The sequence below is a fragment of the Beta vulgaris genome, chromosome 5, assembly GCF_026745355.1.
Source record: "Beta vulgaris subsp. vulgaris cultivar EL10 chromosome 5, EL10.2, whole genome shotgun sequence".
NCBI classification, from domain to species: Eukaryota; Viridiplantae; Streptophyta; class Magnoliopsida; order Caryophyllales; family Amaranthaceae; genus Beta; species Beta vulgaris.
In genome coordinates this window covers 61613638-61635529 of record NC_079206.1, presented here as the reverse complement: position 1 = coordinate 61635529, position 21892 = coordinate 61613638, and the positions used below count along the sequence as shown (strand labels likewise).

Below are 21892 nucleotides of genomic sequence, written 5' to 3'. Positions count from 1 at the left end.
GGATTGAGGGACTAAAGCATTCTTTGGAGAATAAAAGGAAAGATAATAGATTTTATTAAAAAGTAAGAAAAATATTATAAATGTGAATTTTCCTTTATTTCTTTCCACATTTTATATAAGGACATTGTATGTCGTCTTAGGTCCCTCCACAATCAAAATTCTCATAACGTTCTATTAGTCGTTAGAGGTATACATACTAATCTTCCTATTCTTTTACCTATGTATTATTTCGTCAGCTATATCATCTTCCATATTCTTCGCTTATTAATTGTTGTTAGATAGATCGAGAAAACACACGTCCAAAAATTTTCAAATAATAAAGACCCAACAACTAATTAATTATTTTCACATCATGTATTAGTATGGACAAGACCGGTAACTTTGAAATTGTATAGCACCTAGAACACTAGCTAGCCTTTGTGATTCCGAATACATACACGACTACTGCATAGAAGTATTAAAAACTGTACAAGTGTGAAAATAATTGTGTTAACCTATTGTAGGTTAACCTGGCATTCAATATATATAGTATTTATAATACAGACCTATGACTATGAAAATATCCTTCTACCCTTTACAATATAATATTATCCCTTTACATATAATATTATCCAATAAAAACCTATAAATCGTTTATAGTACAAGATATGATTTATGTTTATAGTACAAGATATGATTTATGTTGCACAAAACTTGACACTCAATTAGCCTCATTTTAATTAACTTATAAGTGTCTTGGAAGAATTTAGGTGAGACATCTTATCTCATTTCCTAATGCTTTTTTTTTTTCTAAGAAAGGTAAAGAAAAGGAGTCAAAAGATAAAAGTAGAGACAGCTTAGCAAAAGCTAACCATGATCAATCCCAAGATTTGTGCCGATGTGCGTGCTTTATGCTCCAATTGAATTTAGATCAACATAAACATGTTCATGGATCATACATCATACATGCATGATAGAATTAATCAACGCAAGATTAATAGATTATTAACAAAGGCATGGGCATAGCCGTATACTACCAAGTACCAACTTCTACCAAGTAAGTGTTGGCCCAGTGGTGATGGGACTGGCTTTGGTAGGACGGACCCGTGTTCGAATCCCCGCAACACCCTTGGGAGAGGAATGGAACCTAACCACCTCGAACTTGGCCTCGATCCGGATGTAACCCGAAGGATGAACCGGGTGCAAACACCCAAAAAAAAAAACCAAGTACCAACTTCTTTGCATACGGCGTGGATTCACCTGCTTTTGGGACGCTGAAAATTCAATGATTTTGGTATCCTATTCAGCTATTCTTATGATAAACAATAATCCGTCGCCGATTGTTGACCATCCCTTTTCGTATATTTTCTTCTGTTGCATGAGTTTCTTAACTATATCGAATAGAAGTTTAATTTATGAAAATTCTCAATGGTAATCCTATACTATAGAACACTTACAATAATAAACCGTTTTCCAGTAACCCTATACTTAATAATATTATACAACTATGACATTAATGATGGTTAAATCATCACTTCAAAAGTTGGTAACAAATAACAATATAATATCATCCTTGAAAATATATTATGTTTCAATTTTGTAAGGTAGATATCTTTCTTCCCTACCCTAGCCCTAGCTTACTTCCTTTGAACTTCGCTAGCTAATTAACCGAAGTTGTTGATTCATATCCTACTTTAGATTTGAATATATACTACTTATTCCTTCACTATTATAAATAATAATTCTTTTTTTTTTTAACAAGTACAAAAAACAAACACCAGTAGACTAGCTCAATGAGACAAACAAACAAACAATTTACACCGGATGTCCATGATTATGATCCTACAAGCTAAGACAGTCAGACAGAGACACCATATGAATAATAGTTAAAAGAAGTATTATGTCATCACTTGAAAGGGGGCTACAAGAAGGAAATTGTCGAAATTGTTTGTCGTTTTAACAATAATATACATGCTAGAGAACAATGTCGTAGTTATATAAATAAATTTAACCCACCTTAAAAAAAATACGACTTAAACAGTCGAACCAACCACCTCAAATATTATCTTATATATTTTCTCTCGAAATAAAAAAAAATTATAACTGACAATATCAATATGGGGAAAAAAACACTAAAAATTTAGAATTCAATGACCAAATAAAATTTCATAATTTCAGCTTGTCACTTTATTAGTAATAATGGTTATCCCTATATATGAACCAGGTATTTGGATTGGTCCTAGTTGTTTTATGCCACTCGTGCAGATAAAAGGACAAATTGGGATCATATCAGATCACTGGAATTACTAGGAAAAAATATTATGGAAAGAAAAAAACAATTATTATGTGGAGATATGGGTCTCATCACTAGTAATATTGAATAAGCATGGGACAATGTTGGACCATCAAATATGCTTAGATATTGACTTTATGCTGTCTTCATAAGTAATACTTATATTAAAGCCTATTTTTCCTCTTAATTTTATCATCCATATATGCAGTATGCACTGGCAAATTACTGGCAATAGCTATTGTTGCCTGTTGAAGCCTTGGAAGTATAGATATGGATGTGGTACAAGTGGATAGAGATTTTTAAGGTGGACTGTCCTTTTGCACCGATGCTTAAGCTGTCATTATTTAACTACTCTTATATTTAATCTTATTTGTAGGTTTCCATTAGTTCTATAATGATGGATTCAGCTATATTCTATGATAGACCATCTTCATGATATATCTAATTTTCAAAATTTAGAAGTATATAAATATGTCAACATTACTTTAGTGCACAAATAGAAGCTTTGTAAATTTTTTAAAAAATTGTGTAAGAAGAATTTCTCTAGGCTGCCTTTGCACAGGTCCCCACCCAGAGGACGGGTCCGGATCCTCTAGAGTTTTATGAAAACTCTACAAAATAGAGTTGAATCCTGACCATATATTATAAAATCAAGGACTCGTGATTAGTGGGAAATGAAAAGATATAGGCAGGATATTCGAGGGAAATATAGGGGGATTTTGGGAAAGAAATACAAGCCTTTGATTTTTTAATTAACGACTGATATTTAACGAACTCTACCGTGTAGAGTTATTTTGAAACTCTAGAGGACCTCAACACCCCAGAGGCCCATTACAAGTCAGATCTTGTTTGGGGTAGGAATTGAATTCTATACCTTATTAGGAAAGATGGAAAAGCTCACCACTTGAGTCAACCCCAATTCCTAAAATAAATAAATAGTTTAGTGTATATATGTTCCTTGCATGTCGAATTTATTTTTGGAAATAAGATCCCAAAGTTATGTGCCTTCAAGGAATATTTGTTTATGTGCCTTCAAGGAATATTTGTTTATGTGCCTTTGTTTATGAAATCGCCAAGTCCCACATTGAAAGAATACAAGCTCATTGCCTTGTGTCTTTATCACCTTACTCCTTTAAGCTGGGTTGAGTAATGGGCTACAAGGATTGGCAAACTACACATGTGAGTCGCCTGGGCTTGTGGCGGGCATGGGTTGTGGGTTTTGGCTCATTTTATGACCCGGTTCATTTAGTAGCCATTTTTTCGGATATTTTATTTTGCGGGATTCTCATAATCAATTTGTAACGGCAAATCAATTCTTGCGACACTGTCGCACCTGCTATGCCTTCTTTTCTCCCAATATCTTTCTTTGCCTTTTCTTTTTGGTTCTCTAAATCGATCTTCTCTAGTTAGAGAAAACATACACAATTATTCTTCACTACTCTTCTCTTTAGAAAATATATTCTCTCAATTCAAGCTAAATTAAGTCACTTCATCCGTCTGCTTGTGAGTGTACACAAACGTGCGGCGTTGTGTTAATCTTGGAGAGTTGGTCGTCGGGAGGAAGCTTGCATCCATGTTGTAGTGAAATCACCTTTAAGAACAGTGAATCTCTCCACGTCCAGAAGTGGATCTAGGGGGTGGCCTACCCGGGCCAAGGCCCACCCTATGATCTGTTAAATGTATTAAGTTTCGAATTTGCAACATTAACGAAAACAATTGTGTTGAGGTAGATGGTAGAAGCGCTACTGCGCTAGGATAACTTTACTGATGTCCCGTGTTCGATTTCGGTAAAGTAATATCTTGGTCTTTTACTTTCCTTTTTTGTCATGATGTTGATTTCCTTTTGGGTTTTCAATTTACTCTTTCATTCATTATCACTCCATGAAAACACTTGCTTCTTATAATAATATAATACAACTATGACATTAATTAATGATGGTTAAATCATCACTTCAAAAATTGGTAACAATATCATCCTTGAAAATATATTATGTTTCAATTTTGTAAGGTAGATATCTTTCTTCCCTACCCTAGCCCTAGCTTACTTCCTTTGAACTTCGCTAGCTAATTAACCGAAGCTGTTGATTCATATCCTACTTTAGATTTGAATATATACTACTTATTCCTTCACTATTATAAATAATAATTTTTTTTTTTTTTAACAAGTACAAAAAACAAACACCAGTAGACTAGCTCAATGAGACAAACAAACAAACAATTTACACCGGATGTCCATGATTATGATGATACTGTAAGCTAAGACGGTATGACAGAGACACCATATGAGTAATAGTTGAAAGAAGTATTATATCCGCACTTGAAAGGACGCTACATGTAAGAAATTGCCGAAATTGTTTGTCATTTTAACAATGATATACATGCTAAAGAACAATGTTGTAGTTATATAAATAGCTTTAACCCTACTTTTAAAAAATACAGCCTAAACAGTTGAACCAACCACCTTAAATATTATCTTATATATTTTCTCTCGAAATAAAAAAATTATAACTGACAACATCAATATGGAAAAAAAAAACCTAAAAATTTAGAATCCAATGACCAAATAAAATTTCATTATTTCAGCTTGTCATTATTTAACTACTCTTATATTTAATCTTATTTGTAGATTTTGATTAGTTTTATAATGATGGATTTTAGCTATATTCTATGATAGACCATCTTCATCATGATATCTAATTTTAAAAATTAATATTCGTATTATTGCTAATCACATTTGTAAGGCAGTGAGTTATTTTATACACTTGGCCTATCTAGCTAACAGAAGTATATAAATATGTCAAAATTGCTTTAGTGCACAGATATAAGCTTTGTAAATAGTTTAGTGTATATCTCTTGCATGCCGAATTCATTGTTGGAAATAAAATCTTAAAGTTATGTGCCTTTAAAGAATATTTCCTCCGTTTAAAAATAGTTGCATCATTTGCATAATGTTTACTATTCACTTCTTGTATTTTGATTGTCTTTACTGATTTATATTGTAGGAAAAAATATAATCATATGAGATCTTGTTAGATTCATATTAATGTATATTATTTTAATATCAACTTTTTATAATTTTTACTTATTGATAATTAGAGATATTAATGTTAAGATAATACATTGGCAAACGTGAAAACATGAAATGATGCAACTATTTTTAAACAGAGGAAGTATTGTTTGCCTTTGTTTATGAAATCATCAAATTCCACATTGAAAAAATACAAGCTCATTGTCTTGTTTCTTTATCACCGTATTCCTTTAAGCTTGTTGAGTAATGGGTTAGAAGGATTGGCAAACTACACACCTGCGTCGGCCGGGCTTGTGGCGAGTGTGGGCTGTGGGTTTTGGCTCATTTTATGACCCAATTAATTTAGTAACCATTTTTTCCGATATTTTATTTTGCGGGATTCTCATAATCAATTTGTAACGGCAAATCAATTCTTGCGATATTGTCGCAGCTGTTATGCCTTCTTTTCTCCCAATATCTTTCTTTACCTTTTCTTTTTGGTTCTCTAAATCCATCTTCTCTAGTTAGAGAAAACAAACACAATTATTCTTCACTACTCTTCTCTTTGGAAAATATATTATCTCAATTCAGGCTAAATTAAGTCACTTCATCCATTTGCTGGTGAGTGTACACAAACGTGCGGCGCTGTGTTAATCTTGGAGAGTGGTCGTCGTCGGGAGAAAGCTTGCATCTGTGCTGTGGTGAAATCACCTTTAAGAACAGTGAATCTCTCCACGTCACAATCATCTCAACTCTTGTTTCTCCCTTCAAGAGTAAGATTGTTCTAAATTTCTTCTACTTTGTAAGATTGTTCTAAATTTCTTCTACTTTGTCTCCTTGCGCATTAGTTATAACATTCATCAACCTAAGAACTTGATATTATAGTTTATCATCAAATGCAAACCCAATAATCCAACATGGTATTAGGAATATCAGTGGATTTGGAGTGATCACGGCCCAAGGGAGTTCGTAGGCATATAAGAAAAAACCAATAAAAGGGTTTGTACGACTGCACATGTATGCAACAACCAAGATTGTGAAGAAAAAAATTGGGTACGCTTGCACCAATTGTTCCATGCACGTTTTCAGCAATTCGTTTATTGCTTAGCCATTGATGTATTTCTAATTCTTTTTATTTCTTAATATAATATGAGTAATTTAAAAACTACATTACTTTGATAATATGACGTACGTAAAATCTTTTAATGATAAAACAATTGTGACGCAGTCGGACAATTTAGAGAAAAGCAAGCGCTAATCTCGATCAAGAATAACAGATTTACAAGCGATAAATCTATAAAAAAATCTGGAATCCACCAGAAAAGAGTAGGAACTATGAAATATTATTAAAGATCAAAAACTGCCTCCCCATAAAGACCTAATAATGTTTAAATAATTAAAACAAAACCCTAATACGGAAATAAGGATATAATAAAATCCGAAAATAATTAAAATGCTATTTTCGGGACCTAAACGAACTCGGATGGCTTAAAAAGCCTATAGGTCACGGCATAGCGATGAGTTTGACTCGTTGGCCCGTTTCGCTTCCAGGAAGGTATTACAATAAGCAATCGGACTCCGGAGGCCTCACTAGTAGAAATCATCCCAAGCTATTTTGACGAACTTCGTTATCGAACTTATCCGCTAAGCTTCATACGTCAAATTGCACTGATTGCAATTGAACTACACTGAATTGCACTGATTGCAATTGAACTACACTGAATTGAACTGATTGCAATTGAACTACACTGAATTGAACTGAACCGATTGCAATTGAACTGAACCGATTGCAATTGAACTGAACTGATTGCAATTGAACTGAACTGATTGAACTGACTGCAACTAATAGTAATGATGATAAATTAATTAGGAATTGCATTGATTATAACTAAATCGAACTAAAATAAGTTGAAGTTGGGGAGAACGGACTCAATCATTTACTAACTTACTTAGGTGAGATATTCCACATAATAATCTAGTACATATTAGTAAAGTGGCAATTGATAAAAATCAATGTCAAAGAAAATATACAGCTGATAAATGAAATGCGTTTTAAGTTGCAAGTATGTTTCATATTTCATCCAAAAATGAACTTAACAAACTTTCAAGCGCTTCAACAACGAGACCTTAATTTGGGCCTTCTTCAAAGATTTAGAGTTTAGCATAGATACATAACTTTGAAGACAGTAGTGTAGAAAGGGCTTTTGATTTTAAAGTGTGGAAGCCATATCAAATTTTGGCCAACAAACAGGCCCAAAAATAGGAGCAGTGAAAACGTTTCAAAGTTTGGAAAAACTTTTGACAGCTGTGGGATTTGAACCCACGCCCTTTCGGACCAGAGCCTAAATCTGGCGCCTTAGACCACTCGGCCAAACTGTCTTATGATATCGATTATGAGAGATTTGATTTATTTAAAAACTAATCAATTCCCTTTTGTCTTCATCCTTTAGTTCTCTTTTTGCGATGTAAGCTTCAATATCTCTCTTTATTTTTTGTTTCTAAAATTTTGTTTACGATAAACGTTTTGTCTCTCTTTAATAAATAGTTGTTCTACCCATGTATCGAGTTATATCTTCTACATATTGGGTTTTATCTCTCTTTCTGTGAGAGTTTTGCTTTTGGTGTTTTGTTTTATCTTACAGATTGACTTGTTAATAAAAATTTGTGTAGCTTCATGTTGAAGTTATGATCATATGATCTACAACGCACAATACATATGAATGTCCCACTTTAATACAGTGTTAAAGTAGAGGGATGAGTTTACTTTATAATCAAAGGGGTTATTCCCTCTTATTGTCATATGATTTTAAAGTGGAATCTCCTTTGTCTTGTGAAATTGACTCTCTCTCCTCGTGATGGGTGCGACTCAGACCTATATTTTACATGGTATTAGAGTCAGGCCCACAGATGAAACCGTTAATATACTCTAGGCCAATTGAAAAAGGACCTTATCACATGTGAGGGAGAGTGTTGAAGCTATGATGTATAGTGCATAACACTTTTGAGTATCCCACATTGATATATTGATACATTGATATAAAAGTAAGACATGAATTTACTTTATAATGCAAAGGGGTTACTCCCCTTATTGTCATATGGTTTTAAGGTGTAACTCATTTGTCTTTTGAAGTTGCCTCTCTCTCCTTGTGATGGGTGTGTCCCACACTCATATCTAACACTTCACAAATAGACCCACTCGTAGAAGCCTAGTGATGGCCACTAGTGCGGACCGGACCGTGGGTCCTAGCGGGCTGGGCTGAGATTTCATGGCCCAGGTTCGGACCGTGAAATTCATGGGTTGGGCGGACTGGTCTGCAAGCTGAAAAATCTTGGCCCAAACCAGCATGAGATTTTATTTTTCAAAATTATTTAATCATTGAAATTATTCATTATTGTTACATAAAATCTTTAAAATGAATTAAAATATGAACAATTATTAATATTAATGAATAATTTCATTATTTTGAAATTTGATTGAATTATAATACTCCTACGCAACTTGATTAAAATATATAGAATTTGATTAAAATATGCACAATTTGGTTTAATATTTACTTGGACTAGGTTGGTTCGATTCATGGGCTGGGCTGGACCGGTTTTGTGTTCCGGGCTGGGCGATTTTAGTAGCGGGCTGGGCTCAAGAAATTTGGCCCACGACCCACCCACCAATTTAACGGTTCGAGCTAGACTGGACTGGGCTTTTTGCGGACCCGACCCACACGACCCACGAGGTGGGTTGGGATGGATTGACCCGCACTGTTGGCCGTCTCTATAGAAGTCTGTATCAAATAACGATGTGGAAAAGAGTTTGTAGAATTGTTAGATCTTATCAACGATCACAATTTTGGGCATGATATAATTTTGTTTAATCCAATCTGATATGTATTTGTTGGTTTTGAACTATTTTGTACATGTTGAATGATTTCAAATCAATAAATTAACTATTATTTTTAAATAAAAACTAAAATGAATTTAGAGAGTGTTTGATTAAGAAGAAATCATTGTGGGGGAAATTGGTTCTCTTATGTTCTTTGTTTGTTATTTTTATAATTAGGAAAGATAATGGCCTGAAATCCAACCTTGTTAAACTATTAGTAGCAAAGCCATGATATTTGAGGTGGTACTCTACTAAATTACCATATCTGACTTCTTTCTTTGTTTGATATGTAAAGAGTAAAATATAGATTTTCTAATTAATAGCAAGAATTAGTTTTTCCAAAGTCAATAACACTTTGTATGCTACATTTTTTCACCATATCTTTTACCTATCTTTCTTCTTTCTCACCTCCCCTCCCCTTCATTTTTATTTTCCCTTTTGTAAGGAATCAAATCAAAGAAAACTCCCCTCAAATTCTCAAAATATTTTCATGGAATGTCATTTCCATTCAACCTTTTTTTTCCCAAAATAAATTTAACTTTTGCAGTGTACATTAAACTCATAATCAATCTACTTAACTATCTCTTACATGATACTATAAACTAAATTTTATTTTTCACGTATTCAAAATTACAAAATTATTAAAAGAGACGGTCTAGTTTTAATATAGAATTAGATCACCTAGTCACTAACGGCCCGTAGTCGTAAATAAATTGCAGTAATGGAAATGAATTTTAAGTGTAATTTTTACAAGGGAAGCACCCTTCAAATCTCCATGAGGGGGCATTTTTTCTCTATGGGCAAGCAATCTTACCTCTAAACTTGTGTTTTTGTTTTCAAGGGGAGGCAATTTTCATTACCACCTACAAGGTGGTACTAGGTGGGAATGAAAATTCAAGAAGGAAAGTGGACACTTTAGGATAAATTAGCATTACTATGGGAATGGACAATGATATTTTTCACAATTTTACACACAAATTCATTCCCATTACCACCATTTATGACCAACTACCAAACGGATCGTAAATGAATTAAAGTAGTCACCGAAAGAAATTAACCTAATCACTATTGGGCTAATTCTCTTTTTAATATTGGACCTACCATTATCTAATTTTAATTTAAAAGTAGGTGGTATCGTACAATACAATCTCTCAAAACTATCCATACATTTTTTTTATTTCTCTAAATGTCTAATGTCTAAAAATGACACATTTTTTTATTTCTCTAAATGTCTAATTTCTAAAAATGACACGTACACTAAATTAAATTTCCCGATTAGTGAAATAATACAAGTAGGGATAGTAATATTAATTTCGCTATACAACGTGACACTAGTAATAAGTGATACCAAATGAACCCTAAACAGCTAGTTTTTATCAAATTCTTACAATATAATTGGCTAACTACATAAATTTATAAAATTGAATGAAAAAAAAATCATAGAATGTAATAATCATGGGAGTCGAATGGTAAAGACATTAAAGGGGCTAAAAAACTTTAGTCAATGGTTTAATTGTGGACTAGAGCCATTCTGGCCCTTCCTTCATAGATACACAACGTGTTTCACTGACCACAGAAATAATCTGTGATGAACTGCTGAAATATTGTACAATTAGACATCCATATTTATATATATTCATGAATTTGAAAGAGCTTATATACTCTTAATCACTCAACGAAACAGGCTTACGGACATTAATACACGTAGGTAAGCAACGCAACAAATTCCTATTATGAGAATGTTTAAAGGACGCAAAAAATTCAGGATCGCGATTGAAGGACTCCGAATATCTCTCCAGAATCGAAACGATCTCTTCGAATTGTGGTCGTTTATCTGGGTTGCTCGACCAGCATCGCTTGATGAGGCGACTTAATGCTTTTGGGCACTCAGTAGGCACTGGAGGCCTTGCATTCTGCATATTTAACACAAGTAAATGTTAGGCAGCTAGAAGTACTTAGAAAATGATGCAAGCAATCTGTTTCTGAGAACCAAGAATTATACAAACTAAGTCTATAACATTTTCGATTTCGTCTCAAGTAACATGTACCTTCCCTCTCCTTTAAGGGTGATATTATTATAAGCTACACAAGACTTTGCATAATCAACTAAGGTAATCTTACCCACATAGACCCTATCCTTAGTTCCTTACCTTGTTAATATTTTTTCTTCAGCAACTCTTACCTCCTCAAAGATACAAAGCTAATTTCGGTAACTAATACACGCAAAACAGTTGCATATTCGGACTTGTTCAAACTAGAAAAAGCATGAGATGCAGATCTAGACAAGCAAAATCTCTCTCTATGTTAAAAATAGGCGCCCATACTTTTTGAGAATGAAGAATAATACGATTATCTCCTACACTATATTGATAATAAAACATTATCATATAGGATATTATAAGACTACTTCATATTACTACAGTATATATTACAAGTTCTAGCAATACATTCTACGTAAAAAAAATTTACGTAAAATAACATCTCTCAACCTACGGTGGAACAGAGTGCAGAAATACATGGCATTACTAGATTAATTTGCATCCTTAAAGCTTAACAACATAGTTACCAAAAAACTGACTAGATTAAAGGCCTAAACCTATGTTTTTTATCAGTATTAAACGCCTCAAGGCTTGAAAGAACAGTTAACGCGCAATTGAGTAGCTCCTACAAATGGCACAATGGTTTAGACCCCACAAAAGGACTGGCTGAAACTCAGAGACAGGGGATCCTTCAATAATTGTTAACACATGTGAAGTTTGGACAAGTTTTTTTTAAGCATTCATTCAGAAGCAAAAATCGACAGCATTTGTTCATATACAAAACCATATTTCTGCCAAAAGCATGTCTTCTTACCCCACTGCCTTAAATGAACCTAAAGATTGTGCACCAAATGAAATTATGATGTTGATTGACTCTAACATGTTATCTTCAATGACAACGCACATATAACAGAAAGAAAAAAAAAACACAGCATTCAGATCAGAATTATAAAAAAAAAATCGTGCAAATTCACAAGAGTTTGTCAACAAAAGAAAAATCCTTAAACATGGTTTTAGGCGTGTCTTTGTAAAATAATAACCCTCCTTTCATAATTGCATTTTCATTGTCCTACTGTCATCTGCCAGCATTGTAGTATAGGAGTCACTAAGGTTGTGTTTGGTTCACTTAAAGCATTTTTGAATGGAAACTTATTTTCTGCAAAAATCATGATTCAGAATTTGTTTCCTTTGCCTCATTCTGTAATAGAAAAGTCAGTCTCCTCCTCTTTTCAACAGATATGACTTGATTATGATTATTACTAATAAGGGACCTTTTTCTAAGGAAAAGATCGTCCAAGATAACGAGATGCACGAGGAGTAGAGAAAACAGAAAATCCTTCAAATGCCAAGCCGACGAGAAATAACAGGAAAAGAAAGGGTTTGTGACAATGTGAATTGCTCCTAGTTGAATACTTAAATAATTAATACTTGCATGCATGATTAACAATAGGCCCTCCTGGACCCTTAACAAATAGTTGATGTTATTTTGCCAACAAATGACTTTCTGGGTATTTACCCCACCATTTGTATGTGGAAAGGAACATAACTCTTCACCAATGTGAAAAGATAATGGTGATCTAACCCCACCAAATTCTGACCATTTAGTACACAGAATCACTGTCTTTGATTCTTTTACTGTGGAAGGTGCATTCTGAGCTGGGGTGAAAATGATCAAAACAAGACATACAAACACTGCAAAATCATGTGGATGCACAGCTCACTGCTTTAGCTACATAGTTTCAGGTTATTAATAATCATCAATCAATTTTACCCAAAAATCACAGACCAACAGCCAGATCTGACATTCCTCCATATTGAGGGCGTTACTGCATTAGGGTTGGTTTCAAATTCAGGCAATAATTTGTGTTCTAACTTCTAACTACTAAATCCTGAACTTTGAAATTTAATTTTAGTCCGTCTTCTAAGTCAATTTTACATTTGCAGTTCAAGCGGCAAAAAATCAGGTCAGAGACACAGCTTGATCGATTAAATTTGCAAGAGTGTGAAATAATTAGTGATCGTAGTTGGTTAATGGAGTAAATACCTTCTGGCAGACAGCAAAAGCAGCCTGTTCCGGGGTCATATTGTCAAAGGGCGTCAATGCAGTTAAGATCTCCCACAAGACGATGCCAAAACTGTATACGTCAACTTTCTTAGTATGGTGCTCTTCTTTTATCATCTCAGGAGCCATCCAGCGATAAGTACCCGTGAATCCTTTTGCACTCCCACATTGAGTCTCCAAGCAAGAGATCCCGAAATCAGCCACTTTCACACACATATCATTTCCTAGGAGAAGATTTTCTGATTTCAGATCACGGTGTAAAATTCCCTGAGAATGAAGAAATTGCATTCCACGTGCAATGTCAAGAGCCAACTTCATAACTAGATCAAGAGGGAGTGAATGTGGCTCCTGTTGATGGAGATATTTTCTTAGTGATCCACCAGCCATATACTCCGTGATGATACAAAATACAGGAGGTTTCTTACATGCAGCAAAAAACTGCAGGAAGTAAAAAAAGAAAATTGATCAAATACTTAATCTAAAATTGATGACAACAAACTTCCAATTCCCAAATTTGGCATTAAATATCCAAAATAATAATTCTTATAGGCTGAGTGAGTTTCTCAAATGTATTAACATTTGGTGTGTATGAAGGTTTCTAATTGTTTGTTCAGCATTATTCTCATGCAAAACAACGAGAAAGTCCTATACAATTTAGATTGGTGTAATTTGCCTCTGATGGAGAAAATGCAGAAGTAATTGAGCATTTCATTAGTTAATCTGAAAATATGTTTTAAATGTAGTTTTGAAAGAGATTATAGGGGTAAAGATCTTTTGAAAATACTAGGAAAAAAAAATTCAAAGCCATACTTCAAAAACTAGTTTTTCTTGCACGTAAAAAGAACATAGATGTTTTATGTATATTCACGACTTCAATAAGCACTTCTGTACTCACAAGAAGTTTCCTTCAACGCAACAGCAATGAAGACATTCTCACAGCTAATATCATCCTCTTGATTATAGTCTTATTGTAAATTAGTCGTATATCATTTACCCCAAGAAACAGTACATGTTAAAGTCAGAGGGATCAAGTCATCCATTTATTAAGAAGAAACTCAAGAACCACTTAAACCAGTATTTTCAAACACAAATTCCTTCGTCAAGGCTCAAAGTGTAAGCTTCTCATAGAAGAAAAAAGAAATCTAATAGTATAATACTTCCTCCGTTTCACAATAAGTGAAACACTTTCCTTATTTGGAATAATCACAATAAGCGAAACCAAGCTCCAAATAGAAAAAAAAGAGTTCTCTTATTACAAATATACCACCAAAAAGTAAGAGGGGACCACAACTTCAATACTTCTTCACTCTACTTTATTGTGGTCCCAACTTTCTCTCTCTATATTCCTTGGTAACTCCCCACTTTCTCTATGTTTCACTTATTGTGAAACGGAGGAAGTATATTAGAAGAAATCTAGCTAACAGCCTAACGAGCAAACATTTAGAAGTAAAGCTCATAAATGCTTAAACAACAGACAAAAGGAGCATGTTACAAATGTATCAGATGGAAACTACTCAATTATCACCCAAGCAAAGTGGTACCACAACATTAAAAACTCAAATAGCCAAGTGTGTGGCAATAATTCACTTAAAACTGAAGCTATACTGAAAAAGGCGGAATCATAAGGACACAATTGGGAATTTAATAGTATAGATGCATCTTAACATTTATGTGGTTTCTTGATTCTGGAGGAACCAGCAACCACCATCCATCTCTAGTAGGGAACCTCGGAAAACATTTAGTAATAGAAAAAAGGGGATTAAATTTAGAAGTAGCACATATATATATTATTGATTCAGTTATTCTCCTTTAACCCCAAAAGAAAGTTGTTTGAAAAACAGAACTCTTTTTGGGTCTACTTTTGATTCATATGGTAGCAAGATCCCGCATTATGCGCGTCGCTTTGGCATTGCATTGAAAGACAAAGATAATCACTGTTAAAATCTATATTTTCTTTCCATCACTCACTTTCCAACAGGAAGACTAAAGAAAAATGATTACTGTCCCTACTCCCTAATCATAGAAATTCTAGTTTTGGGTGAAGAAAGACCTATATTACTCACCCTTCACACTGTACTTTTCCTCTGCAACCACAATATCATCCATAATCTTGACAATAGCGACTTCCCAACTCCAAAATCTTGCTACTAAGCCATTATAATAACCCAAACCATGCAAGCCAATACGGTAATAACCATTAGATGGGGTCAGAAACAAAATTTTCTCCGCTATCGTCCTGCAAAACTAGAATCTAGAATCAACTACAGACAAGAAGATCACACCAAATTTTATGCCAAATGTGGGCTAAAATGAAACAAATTTTCCCTAAAGAAATCATGATTCGTGAGTAGTCAATAAAGATATCAAGTTCCATTCCATCATATAGCTTCTCCCTTGCACATAGTACCCCATACCCCTACACACAAAAATGTACTAGGAAGCATGTGAAAGGAAAGTTCCATAACTTAGGAGTACAATCTTCCTCAATAAAACTATTAGTTTTCGCTCCTTACAATTCAACTCTTCTTTTTCTTCCATATTCTTTTTATGGAGTAGGGATCAAGAGTAGCCACTATCATTTTAATTTATTCATAGAAGAATAATCAATGTAGACACTAGTATGACCCCATCAACCCCAAAATCGATCAAAAATAACTCACCACCCAACCGGAACAAAACCTGACCCGATCTGATAACTTGTTTTAGACCTCTTTATATGATCGAGGAAACATAAATTACAATAAGTTCTTATGGATTCCAAACTCCAATCCTTATAGCGAAAGTTGCAAATCTACCTAATGGGTAGTCTACCCACGTAAAATAAATACTCAATAACCAAATATTCGTTGTGCTTAATTGGATTAACTAACTATTGACGTTCATTTCATGTGGGTATATTACCCACTAGGTAGATAAAGATTATTCCGCGAACGCGAGTAGGACATATCAATGACTTTACCAATAGCAATATAGCCGTACACTAATTTAATACTTCCTTCAATTAGAAATAGATGTTTATTATAGTGTTATTTGAATTAGCGACATGACAAAGATGGACTCAAAAAAAAAAATTCCATGTCAAACAAAAATCATAAGCAAATGACTATTTGGGCCATTTAGCCGACTCTAAAGAGCGAAATGTGGAGCTCATTGTAAACCGATTTACGTCTCAATTCTATATTGCAAGTATTCTCATTTTAACATGTCAACAATTAAAAACCCACCCTTTTACGTTTAATATTTGATCATTTCAACTCGTTTAACTTGTCAAAAAAATAAAATAAACAATGACACATACAATAACACCAACAAAATCGCATATTATGTGTCTTATGTACATGTTAACCAGACACTAGCTTAATTGATCAAAGTCTTAAAAAATGATACTCAAGACCTCGGACCAAATCCCGTAATAATTCTTATCCCACATGCATGCCACTCTCTTATTTGTACATTATACTTTTTCCGTTTCGTTTTCAATACAATAAAGAGTATTTATTTATGAGATATAAAATATTCATTTGTTGTATTTAAAACGAAACGAACTAAGTAACAAGTCAGTGGTACAAGAATTATTTGACGAAAGATTCGTAGCACACATAAGATCCTACAACATTTCTTACCATCATAAACAAAAACAATACTACAACAAAAAAAAAAAAAGAATTTAAAAAATCCCATAATTTGAAAAAAAAAAAAAAAAAAAACTTACAGTGATGATATTAGGATGAGTTAACCGAAACAAAAGAGCAACTTCAGAAGCAAATTCCTGCTCAATCTTAGTAGCTAAATCAGGGTCTTCTTCAGGTTGACTAATAAGTTTAATAGCAACATCTTTATGTTTATAAATCCCTCTATAAATCCTACTATGTCTTCCTGATGCAAATTTATTACCAATATATAACTGTGACATATCTGCACTCCATTTTTCTTCACCTTCACCTTTAATTTCTGCACCTGATGATACCAAATACTTTGACCATGATACTGCTCTTTTATACTCTCCTAATGATATCTTTCTCTTCAACTTCTTCTTCCTTTTACCATTCCTTGATTCGGGTTCGATTCCGCTTTCGGTATCGAACCCATTATCCTTTGAATTCTGCTTAAACCACCTCAAATTCTTCATTATTGCTTACCAAATGAATTAGAATTAGAATTTCCTCTGTTTTTTTGGGTTTAATGTTGAAGAATTGGGATCCTACATTTAAGAGTTTAGATTTATGTACATGAAGTTAAAAAATAAAACAGTTTAAGAAAAATGAAAGTTTCTAAATCAGGAGTATTTTAGAGTATATAAATAAAGATGAAAACATAGAAAAGGTGGAAAAACATGGTTTTAGAGGAAGGAGAAAACGACGTCGTAAGAGAGGTGTTGTTAATGGAGGAAGGAATGGAGAAAAACAGTGGGTTTAGGAAAGAATTAGGGTTTTAGAGAGAGAAAGAGGTTGAAGAAGAAAGAGAGAGTAATGGCGGTTTGAGTATAAATTTGAGTGTTTTAATTAAGAAGGTGTTAAAAGAGGGGGAGAAGGAGAGATGACTGGTAATGATAACGTGCGAAGATCCTCGCATGAGGAGACAAACTGGGTTCTCTCTCCCTCTTGATCGGGACTTTCTCTCTCCTCTTTTTTTTTTTACTTTTTTGCCCATTTGTGTCATTCAAAGAGTATTTTTATCAACCTTTTTCCATCTCTACTTTTAGAGGATTACCCCTAGTTTTATTAATATTTTCTCCGTTACGGATTAAATGCAACAAATTCACTTTTTTTACTATTCATATTTTTCACTTTGACTAAAATTTGAGGTTTATACATAATAAAAAATATAGTTAAGTGGGGGTCTTGTTAGATTCGTCTCGTAATGTACTTTTGTAAAATGTAATTTTTATAATTTTTACTTATATGTTATTATAGATATTTGTGGTCAAAATAATGTCTCGACATGCGTTAAAGTGAATTTTATTGCATTTAATTCGTAATGGATCGAGTAGGTTTTACTAGCTCATCCTCCTCTCTATTAGTTTCTTTTCCAACGTTAGATATTCATATAAGTCTTGTTTGGTAAAGAGAGGTTTGAGGCAGATTAGAGGTTTGAGTTCATATTAAAAGAATTGAGTAGTCAATTCTCTAATTTGAGTATTTGGTAAAATCTGAACTGAACTGAACTGATTGAAACTTATTGGAACTTATTGGACCTAATTGAACATGATTGGAACTTATTGGACCTGATTGAAACTTATTGGCCTGATTGAAACTATTAGACCTTATTGGCCATGATTGAAACTTATTAGACCTTATTGGACCTAATTGAAACTTATTTGACCTTATTAAACAAAAAAAATGACGAGTAATAACATAAATATTACCCCTAAAGTAAATACTACCCCTCAAAATTTATTATGAAGTAATAATTATTAAAATTCGTCCTTTAAAAAAATAATTATTATTAATTATCTCTTATGATAAATAATTTAACAAAAAAAAAACTACTATTTATATATTTGTCTATACATAACTTTCATCACTAATATATCTAATAGTCTTGTTTTGATTTCATAAAGCACTAGTAGAAAATCAAAAGTTGATTAATATTTATTGCTAACAAGTGATAAATTGGCACATATGAAAATTTGTGACAAAAGTAGTAGAACAAAGAATATGGAGATTACTCGGGCAAACATTGCAGATAAAATATGGTTGGATGTTGGTGAAAAAAAGTATTGATTGAAGAAGATGATGTAGAAGATGAAGAAAGATACTCCGGTGATAATAATGAAGCAATCAATTGATAACATTTATATCTTTCATTGTTACTAGTAACGAAAACATGTTATCTCTAATTATTTAAAGACGAATTGCAAAATATTGTAATTATAATGATTGTTATTGTTAGCCTTATTTGACCATGATTATAATATTTTTTAATAATAATATAATCAACTAATAGTAATATGAATAATCAAATAATAGACAATAATACAAATATTTAATAAAATAATAGACAATAATACAAGTATAATACTATATAATCATTATGACACTTTAATTAAAATTATAATTATATCATAATTAGCTATTAGTGATATGAATAATAAAACAATGGACAATAAGACACATGTTTATAGAACATTGACTATTTGTACCTTATTGGACCTGATTAAGGCTATGTTTAGTTCACCTGAAATTTTCTGATCTGAACTTATTTTTCTGATCTGATCTGATTACAAGATTTTATCTTTTAGATATTTCTCAATATATAAGAAAAAATATAGTCATGTGGGGGTCTTGTTTGATTCGTCTCAATGAGTACTTTATCAATATTCAATTATTATAATTTTTACTAATATGTAATGAAAGATATAATGATTTTTAAATATAAGCATGATCTGAACTGATCTGATCTGAACTTATTTTTTCTGATCTGATCTGATTAGATTTGAAATAAGCAAAAATAAGGTGAACTGAACATAGCCTAAATATGATTGAAACTTATTGCACCTGATTAGAACTTATTGGAACTTAGGGCATGTTCTCCCCAGATTATTTTCAGTTCAGTTCAGTTCAGCTCCAATAAGTTCAGTTCAGTTCAGCTCCAATCAGTTCAGTTCAACTCCATTCTTTTACAACCATTTTGTTAAATATTATTATTATGTTGGTATAATTTATTTACTAATTACTCTTATTATTATTATTATTACTATTATTATTATTACTATTATTATTATTATTATTATTATTTATTTTTATATCATTACTAATAATTATTATTATTATTATTTTTATATTATTATTATTATTATTATTATTATTATTACTATTATTACTACTATTGTTGGTGTTGTTGTTTTTGTTTCTATATATTATTTTTTTTATTATAGCTTTACTCATTCTTATTACTATTATTATTAGGAGGAACATGGTGTAGGTCAAAGCACAAATAAACCCACGTTTTTTAGCCCATAAACCAATCAAATTGTGTCAAAACGATTTATGATGTAATTTTCGCATTCCAACCCAATCATTATTTTTATTACTAAATATTATAATATTATTAAATCTAATTATTAAAATAGTAATATTAATCGACTTCTTAGATATTATTATTATTATATATCATCATCAAGTATTAATATATTAATACAAATAATATAAAATAATTATTATTAATTATCATTATTATCATTAATTATTAGTATTATTATTGATTTATAATTATTAATATTACTTATTTATAACTATCAATTAAAAATATCCAAAATACTATTATTATTATTCATTATTATTACTTATCATTATAATTATTATTTAATATTCATATTATTATTGTTTAAATATTTACATTCAATTCAATTCAATTCAATTCAATTCAATTCAGTTCAGTTCAGTTCAACTCCAATAAGTTCAACTCCAATAAATTCAGTTCAGTTCAGTTGTTTTATGCCAAAGAGAACATACCTTTATTGGACCTTATTAGACCTGATTGGACCTGATTGGACCTGATTTGACCTTATTAGACTTGATTGAAACATATTGTCTTGATTGAACCTGATTGAACCTGATTGCAACTTATTGAATCTGAAATTTAATTTTTTTAAGTTGAAGAGAACGCACCTAAGTTAAGATCTTTGTTATGAACCTCACTATATACAATAACGTTACTGTCAAGAAATCCATAATATAGTACTTTCTTCGTTTCAATTTATAAGAAATCTGTAATAGGGCTTGAAGAAACCATGAATTGATGAGAAATGAAAGGGTAAAATGGTACTTTAAAGGAGAGAATTGAGGAGGTGGGGCTCGTGAGGCAAACAAGAAAAAGGCATCCGTGAAGTTGTCGGACAGAGCCGTATGGTCCTTCCGTATACGGTCTTTTCTTTTTATTTTTTCAATTTTGTTTTACTCCTACTTTTTATTTTTCTACTGAGAAAGAGAATATAGAAAAAGAAAATCAAGAAAAAGAAGGCTGTAAAGTCTTTGCACTTTTGACCAGTCGTCAACTCCAAGTCACCATGTCAAACGCGTCCTCTCACGCTCCATACCCGTTATCCTTTTGTCAAAAGTTCATCGAAAGTTTGAAATTTTTTTGTTGTTTTGGAATGAATTAATAAAAATTCATTTCATTTCAGTTAGTTTCCTCTCACAATTTTTATTTATCTCAGTTTATTTTAGTTTATTTCATTTCATTTTATTTCAAATAAATTCAATTCAATTTAGTTCAATATGAAAGAACATAGTCTTAGTAATAAAAGTGAAAATTCTAATGTGCTCCCAAGAGCATTGTGTCATGGTGCAGGCATGGCGGATGCATATTGACGGGACTGGGGTCACTTGACCCCACTTGGAGAAAAATAATATGGAGAAAAATTCTAATTTTTATTGATAAATGTAGATAGAAGTGTTAATTAATAGTAGAAGAGATCCCACTCAACACTAAAAATATCCCTACATTAACATTACTGTTTCGAGTACTTATGATTAGTGATCTCGTTGCGTATAATTTCTAGATCCACCATTGGATGCAGGTAAGGGTGATAATGAGCCTGACAAGCTCGCGAGCAGCTCGGGCTCGGCTCGGTCAAAGCTCGGCTCGTTGAAGCTTGACTCGAGACTTAAACGAGCCGAGCCGCTCGGCTCGT

General features: G+C 32.5%; 1 protein-coding gene and 1 non-coding gene across 3 annotated transcripts; both read right to left on the bottom strand.

The window, feature by feature from the left end:
* Positions 1 to 7578: 7578 nt before the first annotated feature.
* On the bottom strand, positions 7579 to 7658 carry TRNAL-UAG (transfer RNA leucine (anticodon UAG)). The gene has a single exon. It is a non-coding gene; the product is annotated as a tRNA-Leu (tRNA).
* A 3003-nt stretch (positions 7659 to 10661) lies between these two features.
* Positions 10662 to 17910, bottom strand: LOC104894268 (serine/threonine/tyrosine-protein kinase HT1). 2 transcript variants are annotated; one of them, XM_010680454.4, is made up of 3 exons: positions 16970 to 17910; positions 13240 to 13605; positions 10662 to 11069 (listed from the first exon to the last, which is right to left on the bottom strand). In XM_010680454.4, the coding sequence occupies exons 1-3, from the start codon at positions 17384 to 17386 to the stop codon at positions 10821 to 10823; spliced, it is 1032 nt and encodes a 343-aa protein (XP_010678756.2). In that variant the 5' UTR covers positions 17387 to 17910; the 3' UTR covers positions 10662 to 10820. The 2 variants fall into 2 exon arrangements, with proteins under 2 accessions (XP_010678756.2, XP_010678755.2); XM_010680453.4 differs by having other exon boundaries at positions 13240 to 13695; positions 16970 to 17908.
* Positions 17911 to 21892: the final 3982 nt, after the last annotated feature.

What these genes read in the sequence shown, in the direction of transcription:
- LOC104894268 (XM_010680453.4), bottom strand. Translation starts at nt 17,386, where the DNA reads ATGAAGAATTTGAGGTGGTTTAAGCAGAATTCAAAGGATAATGGGTTC. An exon ending in CTCATCCTAATATCATCACT is followed by an intron (nt 13,696 to 16,969) that starts GTAAGTTTTTTT and finishes TACTTCCTGCAG; the next exon opens with TTTTTTGCTGCATGTAAGAA. An exon ending in CTTTTGCTGTCTGCCAGAAG is followed by an intron (nt 11,070 to 13,239) that starts GTATTTACTCCA and finishes TTAAATATGCAG; the next exon opens with AATGCAAGGCCTCCAGTGCC.